This window comes from Rhamphochromis sp. 'chilingali' (assembly GCF_963969265.1).
Source record: "Rhamphochromis sp. 'chilingali' genome assembly, chromosome: 2".
NCBI lineage: Eukaryota > Metazoa > Chordata > Actinopteri > Cichliformes > Cichlidae > Rhamphochromis > Rhamphochromis sp. 'chilingali'.
Genome location: NC_137930.1, coordinates 3,025,277 through 3,040,670, shown reverse-complemented (window position 1 = coordinate 3,040,670; position 15,394 = coordinate 3,025,277). Strand labels below are relative to the sequence as shown.

At 43.6% G+C, this 15,394-nt stretch overlaps 1 protein-coding gene across 2 annotated transcripts in view; it reads right to left on the bottom strand.

Annotated features, from left to right (window-relative positions):
• LOC308392026 (polypeptide N-acetylgalactosaminyltransferase 18-like) overlaps nt 1–14,563 on the bottom strand; it is a 188,852-nt gene extending 174,289 nt beyond the window's left edge. For both annotated transcript variants that reach the window (XM_080874866.1, XM_080874867.1), the window contains exon 1: nt 14,085–14,563. In XM_080874866.1, coding sequence (XP_080730992.1) covers nt 14,085–14,334 — 250 coding nt within the window. In that variant the 5' untranslated portion in view covers nt 14,335–14,563. The remainder of the gene's footprint in view (nt 1–14,084) is intronic.
• Nucleotides 14,564–15,394: the final 831 nt, after the last annotated feature.

The window sequence follows — 15,394 nt, the reverse complement described above, 5'->3', positions numbered from 1 at the left end:
AAAATATTAGAAAGGCCACCACAGTATGACTACATATTGGGTGGTTGTAGCTCAGGAAGCAGAGTAGGTCATCTACTAACTGGAAGACTGGTCGTCTGCCTCCTTGATCGAGACGCTGAACCTCCCTGATGTGCTCATTTAGATAAAAAGCACTTAGGTGTAAATGGGGAATCTTGTAAAAAGCGCTTCGAGCACTCAAGTAGAAAAGTGCTACATGCGAACCAGTGCATGTCATCATTGATTAGCTCTGCAGTGATCTCAAGTTCAGGGCTTATTCGGTATGTAAAGCTGACATGTTCAAGGTAAAAATCGGGCAATAAGCTGCTCTTTAATTCAACCTGAACATTGATAGCTTTGTATTGGCGAACCGACAGTGAATCTAGCATTACACCTTTATTGCAGACAGACTTCTTCCCGGCGGGCATAAAACTTTTGCTCGGTCACAGAGAGCAGCTGTGACCAACCAAGCGAGAGGGATGAATGTGGATTTCGACAGCTTTTGACACAGCGTGATCATGGTTAAGTTGCAGGTGCGCACCAGAGCCAGAGCTGGCAAATTAACTTTTAAGACTCAAAGCTCAGAAGCTCTTCCTGGACTTCTGTTGCCTGAAATGGGCTTTGATGCAGCGTGAACGTAAAGTGAGGGCAGCGAATGACACGTTGTTGTAACTAATAAGTGATGCTTCATATCAGTGCTATTTCAGCTGCATCCGCAAACCATTTGGGGATAAAAATAAAGTATATTTCACCAAAATCATCTTCGTACGAGGGAACAAAATGTGTCTGCGGAGCCAAAATGCCGAGAGGCTGATAGCGTGGCTCCTACTGATAAGCTTCAGATCACTTACTATCCGAGATCAAACGCTGCAAAGCCAACTATGGCACTATTGTTGTGTTTTTTCTGTATGTGCTTAAATCCTTATAATTAAAGATTTTTTCAATGACGGGGATGCAAGCAGTTTGGGAAAGTCTTTGTGTTTTCAAAATAAGGAAAACTTCACAGGCTTTTCATAGTGATCGTGTTGGGTGTTTATAAATGTCTCAAGACACAAGAAGTGAGCTTCAGTGCTGTCAAGGCTCCCTGCACAAACACTCTACTCATTGTCTGTCTCATCCTTGTGTGAGCTGCCTTCTGCGACGGCATGACATCGAATTTTTAAAAGAACATTCGGCTGCTCCGATCTCATCCTCACATCCCACACATCGTTCAGCCAAATGTGTTTCATTTCAACGAGGTGCTAACTGTTCGGAGCCCCGTCTCTGGAGAAAACCACCTGCACAAAGTCAGCAGAGTGGCTTCGTCACCGTTTAGATATGAGTACAAACTGGAGCTGTCAACAAATACGCCAAATGTGATTATATAATAATTTAAAATATCTGATTGTGAAAATCAATAGTGCATTGTCTCCGTTTCTGTTTCTGGTGGTGGTGGGAGAGGGCAGCGTTACTGTCTGCCTCACTCAGAGCAGGAGAGCGATCCTGCTGTAAGTCTCACTGTGTGGCATTCAGATACTCTCTGGATCTGAGGGCGACACAGAGAGTGTAGATGATTCAGGGACAAACGGCTACCAGCTGAACAACTGCAGATAAACTGTTAACTAATCATGGCCTTGTTTGCTGAACAGTTTGTATTTGTGGAAAAATAACAACAACAACAACAACAGTTATTGTTTGCTGCTGCAAACAATAACAGGCTGCAGCAGACTGTTGACCTGTCCACTCTTCAAATCCACTCCTGAAAATCCAGTTCTTTGTGTATACACCGTGTTCTTTTAACAGCCTGTACAGGCAGTTATGTCTCTCACTGTATTAGCGTGCTTCTTGTAGTTGTGATGCCATATTGGAAAACCCTTTTTAAGCCAATAATGACTTTGTGACAGCGCTGCAGCAATAAAACTATCAGCGTGACGTTTGTGATACTGATGTGAAGAGAAGTTTAATCCAGCCTGCATCGTGTTCATATAGCACATCCCCAACTCTCACTCAGCTAATGCTCACATCCGACTGTTCCATTATTCAGTGTGATGTGCTGATCTGAGACATGCATGCCTGTCTGTTTGCTGGGGCACTGTTTTAAATGTATGTATGCATTTGCTATAAATCCTCTTTGTATGTCTGCACTATTGCTGACAGGTTGTTCTGAAATTGCAACCAAGTATCAGATATCACAGCGTGTCAGTAAAGATCATGAACTTTTCTCCTTTTGATCGTTCTTTTTTACCAGCATACAGTCAGGTGAGGAGGAAAGCACGTGTTCTTTCACCTCTAAGGTTTTACATGTCATGATGTCATAAAAATATACATCCTCTGATGCTTGCCAGGTTCTAAACTTATTTAAATCCAACCTCAGAAGAACAACATATCATATATAACATTGTGTCATTTATTCAGTCAAATCTAAGCCGTTAAAACAGATACAGTGTGTGAAAAACTAAGCACACTTCATGATTGAGTAGCTTCAAGTATTCATTTTCAGTGTGACCTCATCAGTCACTTCCAACAACCCTCCCAGGCTGATGGCAACAACTGCTTCTCTGAGATGATCGTCTCTTTCCTCCCTGGCGTTGTGTTAATGGGCACCTTCATGCTGCACACCTGCAAACTGCCACAACCTCCGCTTTTACAGAGCTGCTCATGTACACTCACATCTGCTGATGATCAGTTAATGAAGCGACTGTGATAAGCAGCTCCTAGTAGAGCAGGGCGATATCACCAAAAATATTTATCACGATATAGATTTGAAAATTTGCGATAACGATATAACTGACGATATAATTGACACGAGACAAAATACTTTACAACTCCACAACTTTATTAGTGCAAAAAACCCCATCAATGTATTTTCACTTAAACAAGCAGCTGTTTTTTTTATCTGCATTAAAGTTATATAAAATTTCACAGTGCAAATGCAAATTCCTCGCTGACAGTTTAACCAAAAGGCATTTCCAGTGGAAACTGGCCGACACATCCTCAGCATAACCATGTATAATATCCACAAAACTTAAAAAGAGGTTAAACACACACAATACGGTAACATTATGTTGAAGCACAGTACGTATCGCTCCGCCTACGTTAGCCGCAATGCTCCGACAATCCATCAAGCGGTGCGGCTTCGTAGCTTAGCAAAGTCGTACTGAAACATTTGACAGATTTTCGAGCGCCGTGCACATAAAATCGTTTCCAGGTCAGTAAACACAACCAGAGTTCATACATAAGGCACACGGGATTATAAGGGGCTCTGTTGACTTTCAGAAAAATCAAAGGATTGATTTTAAGTGCGCCGTATTTTCCAAACAACACGGTAATAACGACAGCCCGCTAGCATGCACTACCAAAAATAGTGCTTTGTTGTGTATCTGACGGACGAAAGCTAAACCAGTTCCACACCAGTGAAGCTGCAGCATTTTTACAAACCAGTTCTGGTTCATCCGTTTCATTCAACGATTTGCTTTCGCTCTTCTCGTTCTGCGTCGTCGCCATGTGCGTATGTAAACAAAGGCACTGCGCATGCGCATTTTACCCACATTCTATCGCCATATTTCATTTTCCTATCGTTGCCCAAAATTACACCGGTATTACCGTGAACGGTATGATATAGCCCAGCCCTAGCTCCTAGCTCTTGCTGACCCTGTTGATTCTTGGGGAAGTAGTAGGATGTACTTAGTTTCACTGCTTCTGCATCCAGATAAATACATTTAATGTTTTTCTTTTATGGTCTTGTTAAATAAATAAATAATGGCATGCACTTAATCATCTTAGATTGCACTAGACTAGTTTTAAACCCTTCAAAAGGACCAGATTATTTTATTATGACCTGATATATAAAGCCATAGAGCTGCAGTAGGGTGTACTTTCTTTTTACCATGACTACATAAAGGGTCAGTAAAATTAAAACAAACACTGACCCATGCAGGACGCTCTCCCTCGCTCTATTAATCTACTACCTCAGATTACACATGGCTGAAGTGATGCTAGGCTGTAGTTAAAGAGCACTAATCAAGGGTTCCTCACAATGGCAGCCAGTTAAACTTGATGAACGTCGCATTTATAATCATTTCCTTTGTGTGCGAGTGCAGTGCCCCGTCTTTAAAAGTGGAACCCAGCACAGATTTTTAGCTACAATTCTAGAGGTGTCCCCTTAACCCGTGGCAGCTGATTACTGTGCTACTGTTTTGCCAAGGAGACGTCTATAAGGTAGGTGTGTGTGTGTGTGTGTGTGTGTGTGTGTGTGTGTGTGTGTGTGTGTGTAGAACAGTCAGACGCTTCGTCCAAACTGCACGAGAATCAATACAATTAAATTAAAATGTGTCCATCCGATATTTTTATAATGCTCGTTGTTTGGTTCACATGTTTTCACACTCCTGTTTGATTGTGTCGTGTCCAGTGAATAATGGAATTTTATTTCTATTAACATGTGTTAAAACAAACAGAAGCTACTGCCTTATTGCTCGCCACAGTGAGTAGCTCCACATGTTTGACTGAGGATGAAACAGGTCCTTTCCCTTGCTAAACAACGACCCCACGGAGCTTCTACAATGTGTTCAAATTAATATTATTTCAAAAGTCTTTCTGAATGATAAGAGTTTGGTGTGCCTAAATGTTCTTCAGTAGCCTGGAAATGACAAAACAATCACAAAGGATCTGGTTTCTAAAGCTACACAGTGATCGTGTACTCTGCATATAAAGCAATTAAAACATTGTAAATATACTCTCCAGTAGTTTTCAGAGTCCAAGCAGATATATGTAAATACTTTGTTTTGTCCAGTCAAACCACAGCTCCAAGATAAAAGGTGGAAAATGTCGAAGCCGTCATCGATTTCATCGAGACGTTAAAGCGGCTGCTTTCGGTCAGTCAGCCTTGGGTTTGTGTTATGCCGACACAGCAGCACATGAATGAAAGGAGACTATGCTCGATGTGGCAGTGATACAGGAAAGAGACAAGAAAGAGACAAAGAGACAGGAGACGAGTTTGAACCAACCACCACTGTAGGCGCTGGGAACGATCTAGTAATAAAATCTAACGAATGGGGATTTTCAGCATCTCCATTTTTACACAGTAAATTTTGTTACCCATCTAAAAAGCAATATATGCAATCATTAGATTGCACACACAGCAGATTGTATTTATTTTCACCTTCATCTTTTTGCTGTCTTTGAATGCAGAATCCACTGGAAAATAAAATCCTGGGCCAGAAAGTATGCAGCGTTGGATTCTGCAGCAGATGTGCTGTGAATTGGTCTTAAATCCCTAAATTTCGCCATTGTCAGCTTAGATTGTACACCGTCACAGTATAAATGTCTAAATGCATTTTTAGATATAAAAAAATCTAATTACAGTTGCACAGCTGGAATCTGTCAGTTATAAAGTCTTGCTATGCTACTAATCATCGTGCGCTGTGGTTTTACACCTCGAAGGGGAAATTATTTTTAATAGACTAATCTGATGTGAGAAGATATGAGAAAAGACACAGTGATCCAGACATTTTCTATACAACAACAATGCTTTGGCTTCAGGGACCTGCTGAATCCAAGTGCACATCAGGTTCGGCAGGTTTTTCCTCAAAAATAAAAAATAAAAATAGAGAAAGAGCAAGAGATGATTCTGAGTGGAAAAGTGGAATATTGGCTGAGTTTATATGGAATGACCCTTCATGACACCAAAGAAGAGAAAGCACAGTACAAAAAAAATAAAAATAAAGCGCCTTTTGGTTCCTGAGGCTACTTAGCACATAACACAATTTGGTGGAAGAGGTTATGAAACAGTTTAGTAATTATATTTAATCAGATTGTGTCCAGCAGGAAATATCATTTTTGTGCGCAGGTCAGATCCCGCCTCAGAGATCTGCGCCCAGTCACAGCGTAACTCAATAATGTGCTCGCTGCGGTCGGGCTCAGGGCAGTGCAAGCGCAGGGAGGCAGCGCTACAAACTCTGCTGGCTTTTATTCAAAGAAAGTGGCACTCGTGGAGTTGTATCGCCCTCCTGCATCTGACCAATCAAAGAAGGACTTAAAGGTTAAGTCATTGCAAAACTATCACACCTGGCCTAGCACCTTCCCTTTGAATTTTAGACGTGTGAGAGCGAGGAACCTGCAGCTCTTTAACATTCACAGGAAAGAAAGTAACCTCTCCAGGGAGGCGAAGGAGTTTCTTCCCTTTGCTCTTCCGCTCAGTAGCATCATTCTGTGTTATCCTCGGGCATCTTGGAGCACGACCATGAGGGGAAAAAAAGAGATCCAAAAACTGATTTCTGTCTACACACTTCCCAGCGCACCTCCCAGTGTTGCAGTGTCATGACAGCCAGAACCGACTGAGGACAGGATGGTACGCTGATGCTCTTCTTCATGCAACAATGCACAAGCGCTGACACCTGCATCAGATCTCACACCAATGCCACGCACCTCTGATGACACGAAGACGCCCGACTTGCACTGAGACATGCGCACACACACGCACGCACACACACACACACACACACACACACACACACACACACACACACACACACACACACACACACACAGAGTCTCAGAAGTCCACCCTCCTCCTCTTCTGAACACTGTCAACATGGATCAGCTTGCATTGACTCATAAAGAAACTCCTAAAAATAAGTCTGTTGGCAGGGTGGAAACAGACAATGCAGAGCACGAATCAAAACGTCACGTGTGAGCAGACATAAGACCAAAAAAAGTAGTAACAGTGGCCAAGAACACATATTACGTCTCCATAATTACACTCATGCATAGCTCACTTAACACCAGCTCCACGGTGCAGAAATGGATGGTTGTAAACAAATGTGTTAAGCCACACACTGCTTGCTGACCTGAATCTCTTCATTGCTTAACCTGTGCCTCTGCAAAGCCTGCCACGCAACATGGCAACAGCCAGAGGGATCACCTGATATGCTCCGGCAGAGTCGGGATATCTCATTTCTGCTTAGCTCACTAAAACGGAAATCCAGCCTAAAACTGAGATGTGGTTTTCTTTTTGGAGGCCAGCAGGGTTCAGCATTACATGGTCCAGAAAGACATCTGTGAGTATATAAATCAACAACATAATGTTAAAGATCTTGGGATTATCTAACCTACGCTTTTACTTCATATAAACTGTTAAATACTATACATCATCTCACCTTTCAGCCAACTAAATCATCAACTGTTACCAAATTTAATCAGCTGCATAAAGATAGATGAAACAATATCGGGCAAATAAAAGAAAATAAAGAAAAAGAAATCAGCTTTGGAGTTTCTAGAACTAGTCAATAATAAAAGCAGAGCTCTTACAGAAGATGAAATTATAAAGTGTCTTTTTATGATCTTAATGAAACCATAGTTGGATGAAGTTTTGACTAAAAAGAAATTTATCCCAGACCAGAGAAGAAGAAAAAAACAATGTTGAATGTGAAAATTGGAGGAAGGTCAAATGTGTCAAAAATGAAAAGATGTTCAAGAAGGAAAGAAAAAAAACTGTCAGAGAAAATCTTTGTGACCTTTTCCAGGAGACTGACAGCAGAGTGTGAGACTGATGTGCTACATAAATGTGATCCTGCGTGAAACAAAGATAAACGTCTTCCTGACTCTCCTAAATAATTCTAGTCTGACCAACTGGCTGCTTCTGTGAATGAACACCCTTTTCTTCTATCCTAGTATCACTAAATACGCTTCTTGCTACCATATTGGTGGCTAAATTGGAGATATCTGTTGGCTACCAGCACATGCCTAGCATGTATTGTAGCCAACAGATGTTAGGCCCTGAGCTGGAGTCAAACTTGCCAACAATGGCCAAGCGTGTGAGGTTAGCTAAAAGCTGAGAGGACTACTGGCAACTTCCAGTGGAGTGATAAGATTTTCCAACCGGCAAATTCAACACCACTGGAAGATAAATTCAATTTCCGTTAAAAATGCTCCGAGAGGTCCCAAGACCACAAACCCAGCTGAGTCACCTACGTCAGTCACTTGAATTTGTGGAGTTGAGGCCTAGCAGACAGCTGGGAGTTACAGCTCGCCATGTTTGGGGGCTGTGTCCCCGACTTCAGTATCCACCTGTGGATTTTTATTTGCATTTTAATTCAGTTCAGTTCCATTTATATAATCTTACTTCCCAACTAATGTCAAAACACTCAATATCATAAGGTAAAGATCTACAATACTGGAGAGAAAAGCCCAACAAACTGAAGATCCCTATGAGGAAACAGTCTGTGACAGTGGGGAGGAAAAACTCCCTTTTAACAGGAAGAAACCTCCAGCAGAACCAGGCTCAGGGAGGGGAAGCTATCGATATTTGTTTATGAATGATTATATTGACTGGACAGATGACAACCATTCAATGGGCTGATAACTTTCCAATGACTCTGAGACGCAGTGCGTCCTGGATTCAAACAGGTTTTATCTGAGGTGTTGTTTTTGGTTCATGTGACTCAGGATTGTGCATTTGATAAAACTTTAGTTGAGCTTCTTTAACATACTTGTCCTTAACTCATCTACATCACAAACCTCTGGAATTGACCACATTAAATTAGGCCACTGCATACTCAGACTCAAAGGAAGACTTTGATTTGATTGGTTTTTTAGGTTAAACATGAGCACGCCATGAGAATGTTAAATGCTATTAAAAGACAGTGCCTCTGAGCTCTTTGATGAGTTAGCCTGATCTTCCAGTACTGATTCATGAGATTAGACAGTGCTGAAAACACTGGGGTCCATTAGTCAATGATTTAAGGTCTTAGTTCAGAACAAGTCTGAGATCCTGAAACGGCACGATGTGCAGTTGCTGCTTTGGGTCTTCACACCACCATTAAAATGTCAGAAGTACAGGAACCTTAGTGCTTTTGAGTATTAGTAATATGCTCATATATCAATCATTCAAACTTTACAAACCCTCTGAGTCAGCTTTCAATTCATTGCCAATGAAAGTCAAGCCTGTGAAGTATATTTTCTGCTGCATACTGAGCACCGTATTATCCTCAAACCTGCATGCCAGCGCTGCAGTCCGGTCATTTTGTATCAGTGACAATGCATAAACACGTAAACACATCAGCCTCTGGCTGATAATGTAATCTGGCACCGGCCCCGAGGGCTGAGCAGAGTGGAGGAGAGCAGAGTGCCAAGCACTCCAGAGGCTAAGTTTGCTCACCCGCTGTAACCCTAAAGCCTGTGCAGATTCTATTACAGCTTCTGAACAGTTCAGTAAACCATCAGCCTGCCATTCTCCGCATTAATGATGAGTGTGCTTTAATAATACCCACATCTCTGCACAAAGACTCTGAGCCCCATTAGAAAACACAGATGCTGCTTTAAATCAGAATATGTAGGCGTGTGTAAAAGTGTGCATCTCCTCAGATTTGCTTTTAATTCTTTGCCACAGTAAACAACGTGACGTCTTCACTCGTCTTTGCCCACTTGTGAGAAACTGGTTCTGAATCAGAGGGCCAGTACCCTTAAATATCCCCGTCCAGAGTGGAAACAGACTGCCCCCTGTTGTAGGCACACATCTGACCCAACAGCCAGCTTTCTTTCAATTCCTGAGATTTTAATCCATCCATATATATAAAAAAAAAAGCAGGTCATGCTTGAAAGAATGAACTGCTTTTCTCAGCTGCTCTTTGGTAAAAATCGGCATTATTTCCCATCTAAAATGTGCAGAAATGTAAGTTAGTTTGAAGCAGAGGTATAAAAAGAAAGGCCTGCTCTCCTGGTCACTGGTGAATGAAATGTCCATTTTTATATATAATAAAAAGGCTCTGAATAAAAATACTGCTCGAATAAAATGTAGTTCTTTTCTCAGAAACTTCATGATTTACATTCTCATGATTTTAAATGCAAGACAAAAAACCTTTTTTCTTTAGTTTTCTTAAAACTGATGCAAAATCGTATCTTTTCCCTGCACAAACGAACCACAGTTATACATCTCTGCATGAGAAATGATGTTTTTCCTCTCAATAGCATTAATTCAGCATCTCTGATTAGGAGCGTGCTCTCGACGAGCTCATCCGAAACACAAAATTAATCCTGGATCAACAGTCTTTCTCAGAGATGTTTGATAAATTAGGTCCCTTATCTTTCCAAGGAATGGCGTTCTCTCGCCGACTATTGGCATTAGAGCAGAGCTCCGGTGTTAATCAACTCAGCAGTGCATATTTCTCCTAAATCCTGCACTCAGTTACTGGATCATGTACTGTCCCATTTAGCAGAGGATACGGAAAGAGTTTGCCCCACTTTAAAATTTTTGTTGACTCATTGATGCACATCTCTGAGGAGCATAATTAAAACGTGAAGTATCCAGGGGGAGTAGCAGCCCTCTGTGTCTGTACCACTGAATCATTTTATCCATCCATCCATTCGCTTCCGCTTATCCTTTTCAGGGTCGCGGGGGGCGCTGGAGCCTATCCCAGCTGTCATAGGGCGAAAGGCGGAATCATTTTATCAATGAATAAAATCCTGGGTAGATGTTGTTGGATGGCTTGTAGGGTCTCCCACAGCAAATTGGTCCTGGGTGAGGGACCACACAAAGAGCGATTCAAAAAAATCTCTATGAGTGTGAAATCTAGGGAACAGTTCACCCTGCCTGTGACAGGGTTACCAGCGCCCCGCCCCGGAGCCAGACCTGGAGAGGGTGCCCGAGGACGAGCGCCTGGGGGCCCAGCCCAGCCAGGGGACATGGGCCCACCCTCCGCAGGAGGTGCCTTAGGGGTCGGGTGCAGTTTGTGCTGGGCCAGGTGTCAAGACCCTGGCGGACCGATCCCCAGCTACCGAGACTGGGACATGGAACGTAACCTCTCTGGTGGGGAAGGAGCCTGAGCTACTGCATGACATTAACAGGTACCAGCTAGATATAGTCTAGCTCACCTCAACACACAGCCTGGGCTCTGGAACCAGTCTCCTGGAGAGGGGACGGACTCGGTCCTAGTCTGGAGTTGCTCTTGGTGAGAGGCAGCGGGTCGGGCAGGTATCCCCTCAGCTTGCTGCCTCCTGATTGAGCTGTTCCAGGCATGTCCGGCGAGAAAGAGGTCTGGGTTTCTCTTAGGCTGTTGCCCCCACGACCCTGCCCCAGATAAGTGGAAGAAAATGGACGGATGGATAAAATCCTCACTCGCTGCTAGTAAACATAGAAAACTCAGTTCTTTGGGGTGAACCTATTCTCTTTTCTTTATTTTCTGTCATATATGAACCGTTCCAGCGGTGCATCCTCATATTAAACATGTCTTTAATTTGAAATAATGATGTCAGTGCATGTCGAGGTAATCCATGTGAGCCAGAAGCTTCAGGCTTCAGATTGATACCGTTTTTCTTCTTCTCTTGGGTCTGTATTAAAGCTGCACAATTAATCAAATTTTAATCTTGATCTCGATTTTGGCTTCCCACAGTGAAACGACTGAGATCGAGCGATACTGAAAATCCATGCACTGCCAAAAGAATGCAAAGCAAAAACGAATGAAGCGCTCCCTTAATCAGCACCTGACCACGCGGCTGCACGTGCCAGTCCCGGCTGCTTCCTGCGCTGCGCGGATTGCAGTGTCTTGGATGAGGCTGGATGAGTAACACCAGGTTAAAGACAGATTTATAACAAAATCCAAACGTCTGGCACAGCTTTAGTCTGCAAACGCACCCCTCAAAGCGGATCAGCTTTAGGGCAAGTGATGGGCAAGTGATGTTAACCAAGAACATATGCACACACACCTGCTGTTTGAAACGTCTGTTTATGACGGCTTCAGCTCTCAGGCAGGAACGAGCTGAGGGCCTGCATGAAATAAGGATTATTTTCAACTGTGAACAAAGAAATAAAATCCCTATAATAAAAATATAGAGCTGGAAATGAACGGTCTCCTTTAATGAAGACGTCCACAGATTCAGACAGCTGTAGAAACATTTATCCAGCTCTGACACCGATGACGCTTTTAGACAACTGAACTAATCTGTTCCTGAATATAGGTTGGACTTTAAAAGTTGTCCAGAGAGGGCTTTAAATGGGGTGATGAAGCAAACACAAATAGTACAATAAAGTGGGACATTAACTATCAATGGATTTGAGGCTCTACTCAGCTCAGACGCCACTAAATGCATATATTAGCAGCATGAATGGACTCAAGTACAAATAACAAGCACTATGCTCCTTAACAAAATCACATCTTTGGAAATACATGTGATCCCCCAGAGCAAATCACTGGACCGAACTTTTTCAGAGCTGAAAGGGTTTTCTTGTTGTTGGTCAGTATGGGGTTAGGGTGCACATCTACTGGTTTATGTGGAATTTTCACCCTGCTGGTATACCCAAAGGAAACCCTCACTGCACAGTACCTGCAAGGGCAAATAATTGGCAAGCTAACACCTTCTAGTTTCTGAAACTATGCTTGTTCACTGGTTATCAGGTGGAGAGGTCACATTAAATGAAAGGCTTTCGCACACATTTCATTCAGTTGGCTCTGCGTCCTCACAGGAAGAAGGTTGTGGGTCGACTCTTTCTCTGGACACCCTGGATTCCAGCTAACAGGGAAACGTACTGCATAGAAAATAAATTAAGGGTGTAACTCTGTAACCAACTTTGCACCATTTAAAAGCATTGTACCATTATTTTATGGTACGCTCTCTCTAGGATACAAGTGTCCCACATCAGGAATGCTTTGGTAACACACAACTATACAGACTTATGGCTTCAGCATTCCTCACCCCGACCACCATCTGTTGGGAGAAGTCGGCTAATGCTAACACGGAGCCAGATCTAAATATCCTTTCAGAGAGAGGACTGGTTACCTTCACCAGAGCTGGATCTGAACAGTGAGAACATTTGTTGGATGTTAAGGTGTTTCATGAAGTCCAGAACTGACAGAAACTGGCAGACGAAGAACTTGCAACATTACAGATAATACAGAAACCATTTAGCACAGATATGAATACGAGCAGGAGTGCATTGACGTTTTAGCTTTCCCTGTTTGTGTCACTCAGGCACAAAAATCTTTGAAACCCACAGCCTCAGTGGGCTCTGCATCAGCGACAAGCAGCTGTACCCTAAAAAAGGCACATCGAGGCACTTTAGCTGCGAGCTCACACCTTATGAGAATCTGTGGAATCATGTGATACTTTTACTGTTCTGTAATCACTCTGACTTGGACCACCGGTGGACTGATACACAGCTCCCTCTGCAGCCACACAGTGCTTCGATGTTTTGTTAAACATGTGTAGAAGTCTGCTATTCCAAGACCTGCAGGCAGCTGTGAGAGAAGGATAAATTCATGGATTTGCCTCCTTTAAGCAGCAGGGGAACGTCTCCACTTTATTTCTCACATGTGAATTTTCCAGGTTTTCTTGCTCTACTATAATATTAAAGCACTGTGGTGGCGAAGGTGGGGCTTATTGGCTAACTTTAACTGATAAACAACATGTCACACAAGGCTCCGCAATTATTTCACAGCCAATGAGAAACAGGGTGACCTGTCACAGATGTACAGGACGGCAAAGCAAGAGTCATCCACAGAGCCAGGAGCACATGGCTGCTGAAACATGATCTGCAGTAATGTAAGATGGAAAAAGGGCCGTGTGGGTCCTGCCTGCGTAATTAAATTGCTCCACAGCTCTTTTTCTGCATTTAAAGTATGCAAAACAGTCTCCATACTTTACATATTTGTCTGCTTTCTACTGCTTACGTGACAGTTTCTTGTTTTTCTTTGTTAATAAAATAATCAATGCTAATTTATTAATGAGATCTGGGTAGCAGGTCTGATACATTGTATATTCCAGTGGAAAATTTCCACAGCATTTAAAAGGCTCTGTTTGCATGTTGCAAATAATCACATGGACTGCAGCAGTCTCCGTGAGGCTCGGTGCACAGGTGGAGCTGTGACTTTAATCTGAAACACGCGCTGGACAAATGGGGCTCAAATATTTCCATTAGCTGCTAATCTGTTGATTAACCCTTTAACTAGTCGCTCAGCCCCGGTTACATCAACAGAAAAGCAACAGCAGAAATGTTCGTGTAACTGATTATTGTGCGGGGATCGCAGCTTTATCACTCCGCACTGCTCCTACAATGACGCCGAGCCCGGCGTTTCCCCGGAGGCTCCAAACTTTCCCGTAACCACGGCGGCTGCTCTGACCTTTAATGTGCTCGTTGACGACGCTCTCCAGCCGGTCCAGCCTCTCGATAATCCTCAGGGTTTCACCTTTGCTGTCCTCCTCCAACTTTCTCTCCGCCTCGCCGCCGCCGCCGCTCTCCGCAACTTTAGGACCGCTGTTGGCCACGTAGTTGGTGATCCAACCGACGTACAGCAGGCACACGATGTTGGTCATACCGCTCAGGATTACGCATGTCGACACCAAAGTTTTAGTTCTCCTTGTGCACAGCATCGCGACGTCCCTCCATGGGCAGGCAGGTGGATGCCAGGAGAGGACGCGCTCGAGAAATGTTTCCAAACGGAACTAGAGCGAGTCAGTTCGCCTGTGCGCGCTCACGGGCCCGGATCAGCATCTCCACATCCTCCGGAGGCTTTCAGCGCTTTCCACTGCCGCACGAGCGATACTTCAGGTTTTAATCCCAGAGATGAAAACACGGTGTCCCGCTAAGCTACCGGCGAGTTCAGCCGCAAAGCCGTGAGACGCAGCAACCCACCCCCCACAACCCATCCCACCGCGTCGTAGCCCTTGCACAGCCCAATAGGAGGGTAGGAGGAGGGGTTTGCTGGAGTCTACCCGCCCCCACACACAGCTGGAGCGCACAGAGGAGGGCGGAGGGGAGGAATGTGAGGAAGCTCAAGTGCAACGGCCCAAACAGTGACGATCGGCGCGGCGCGGTAACGGAAACCAAACCGGTTCGAGTAAGTAAGGAGCGGCATACCGCGTGTGTGCGCGAGCGCCGAGTCTACAGGTGAGTCTACAGGTGAGCCTGTGGGTTCAAGTGTGAGCAGTTTGGTGACAGATTGTGCTGGGACTGCAGGAAGTGAGCTTCACTCCTGTTTTATTAAAAATCATGACTGAGAAAATGATTTTTTATCATCCAAGTCACAGTAGGAGGTCATCTTTCGCACTACACGTCACATTTATATTAATGTAAGATCATCTGCATTAGACATATATGTATAGATGAACACACACGCGCACACACATATATGTGAGAAACTTTGAAATGCAAGTATAAAAATATGAAACTTATCGTGCACAAGCTTAAAGGTGAAACATCCCAGAGGTGTTCAGTTCAGATCATATTTGAAGCTTCAGTAAACGCTGTGCGTTTGTGCACACGTGTGTTTTCCATTAAAGCCAGCTGTTTTATCAGAGGCTGTTCCTGAATATTAGCAACTATTCACACGCTTCACTGTAGTTTTCATTTAGTTTGAGTTATATTTAGCTCCGAGCACGCATCATCAAAACACAACTCGTCAGCTATTGGGCCATCACATGTTTGATTTTT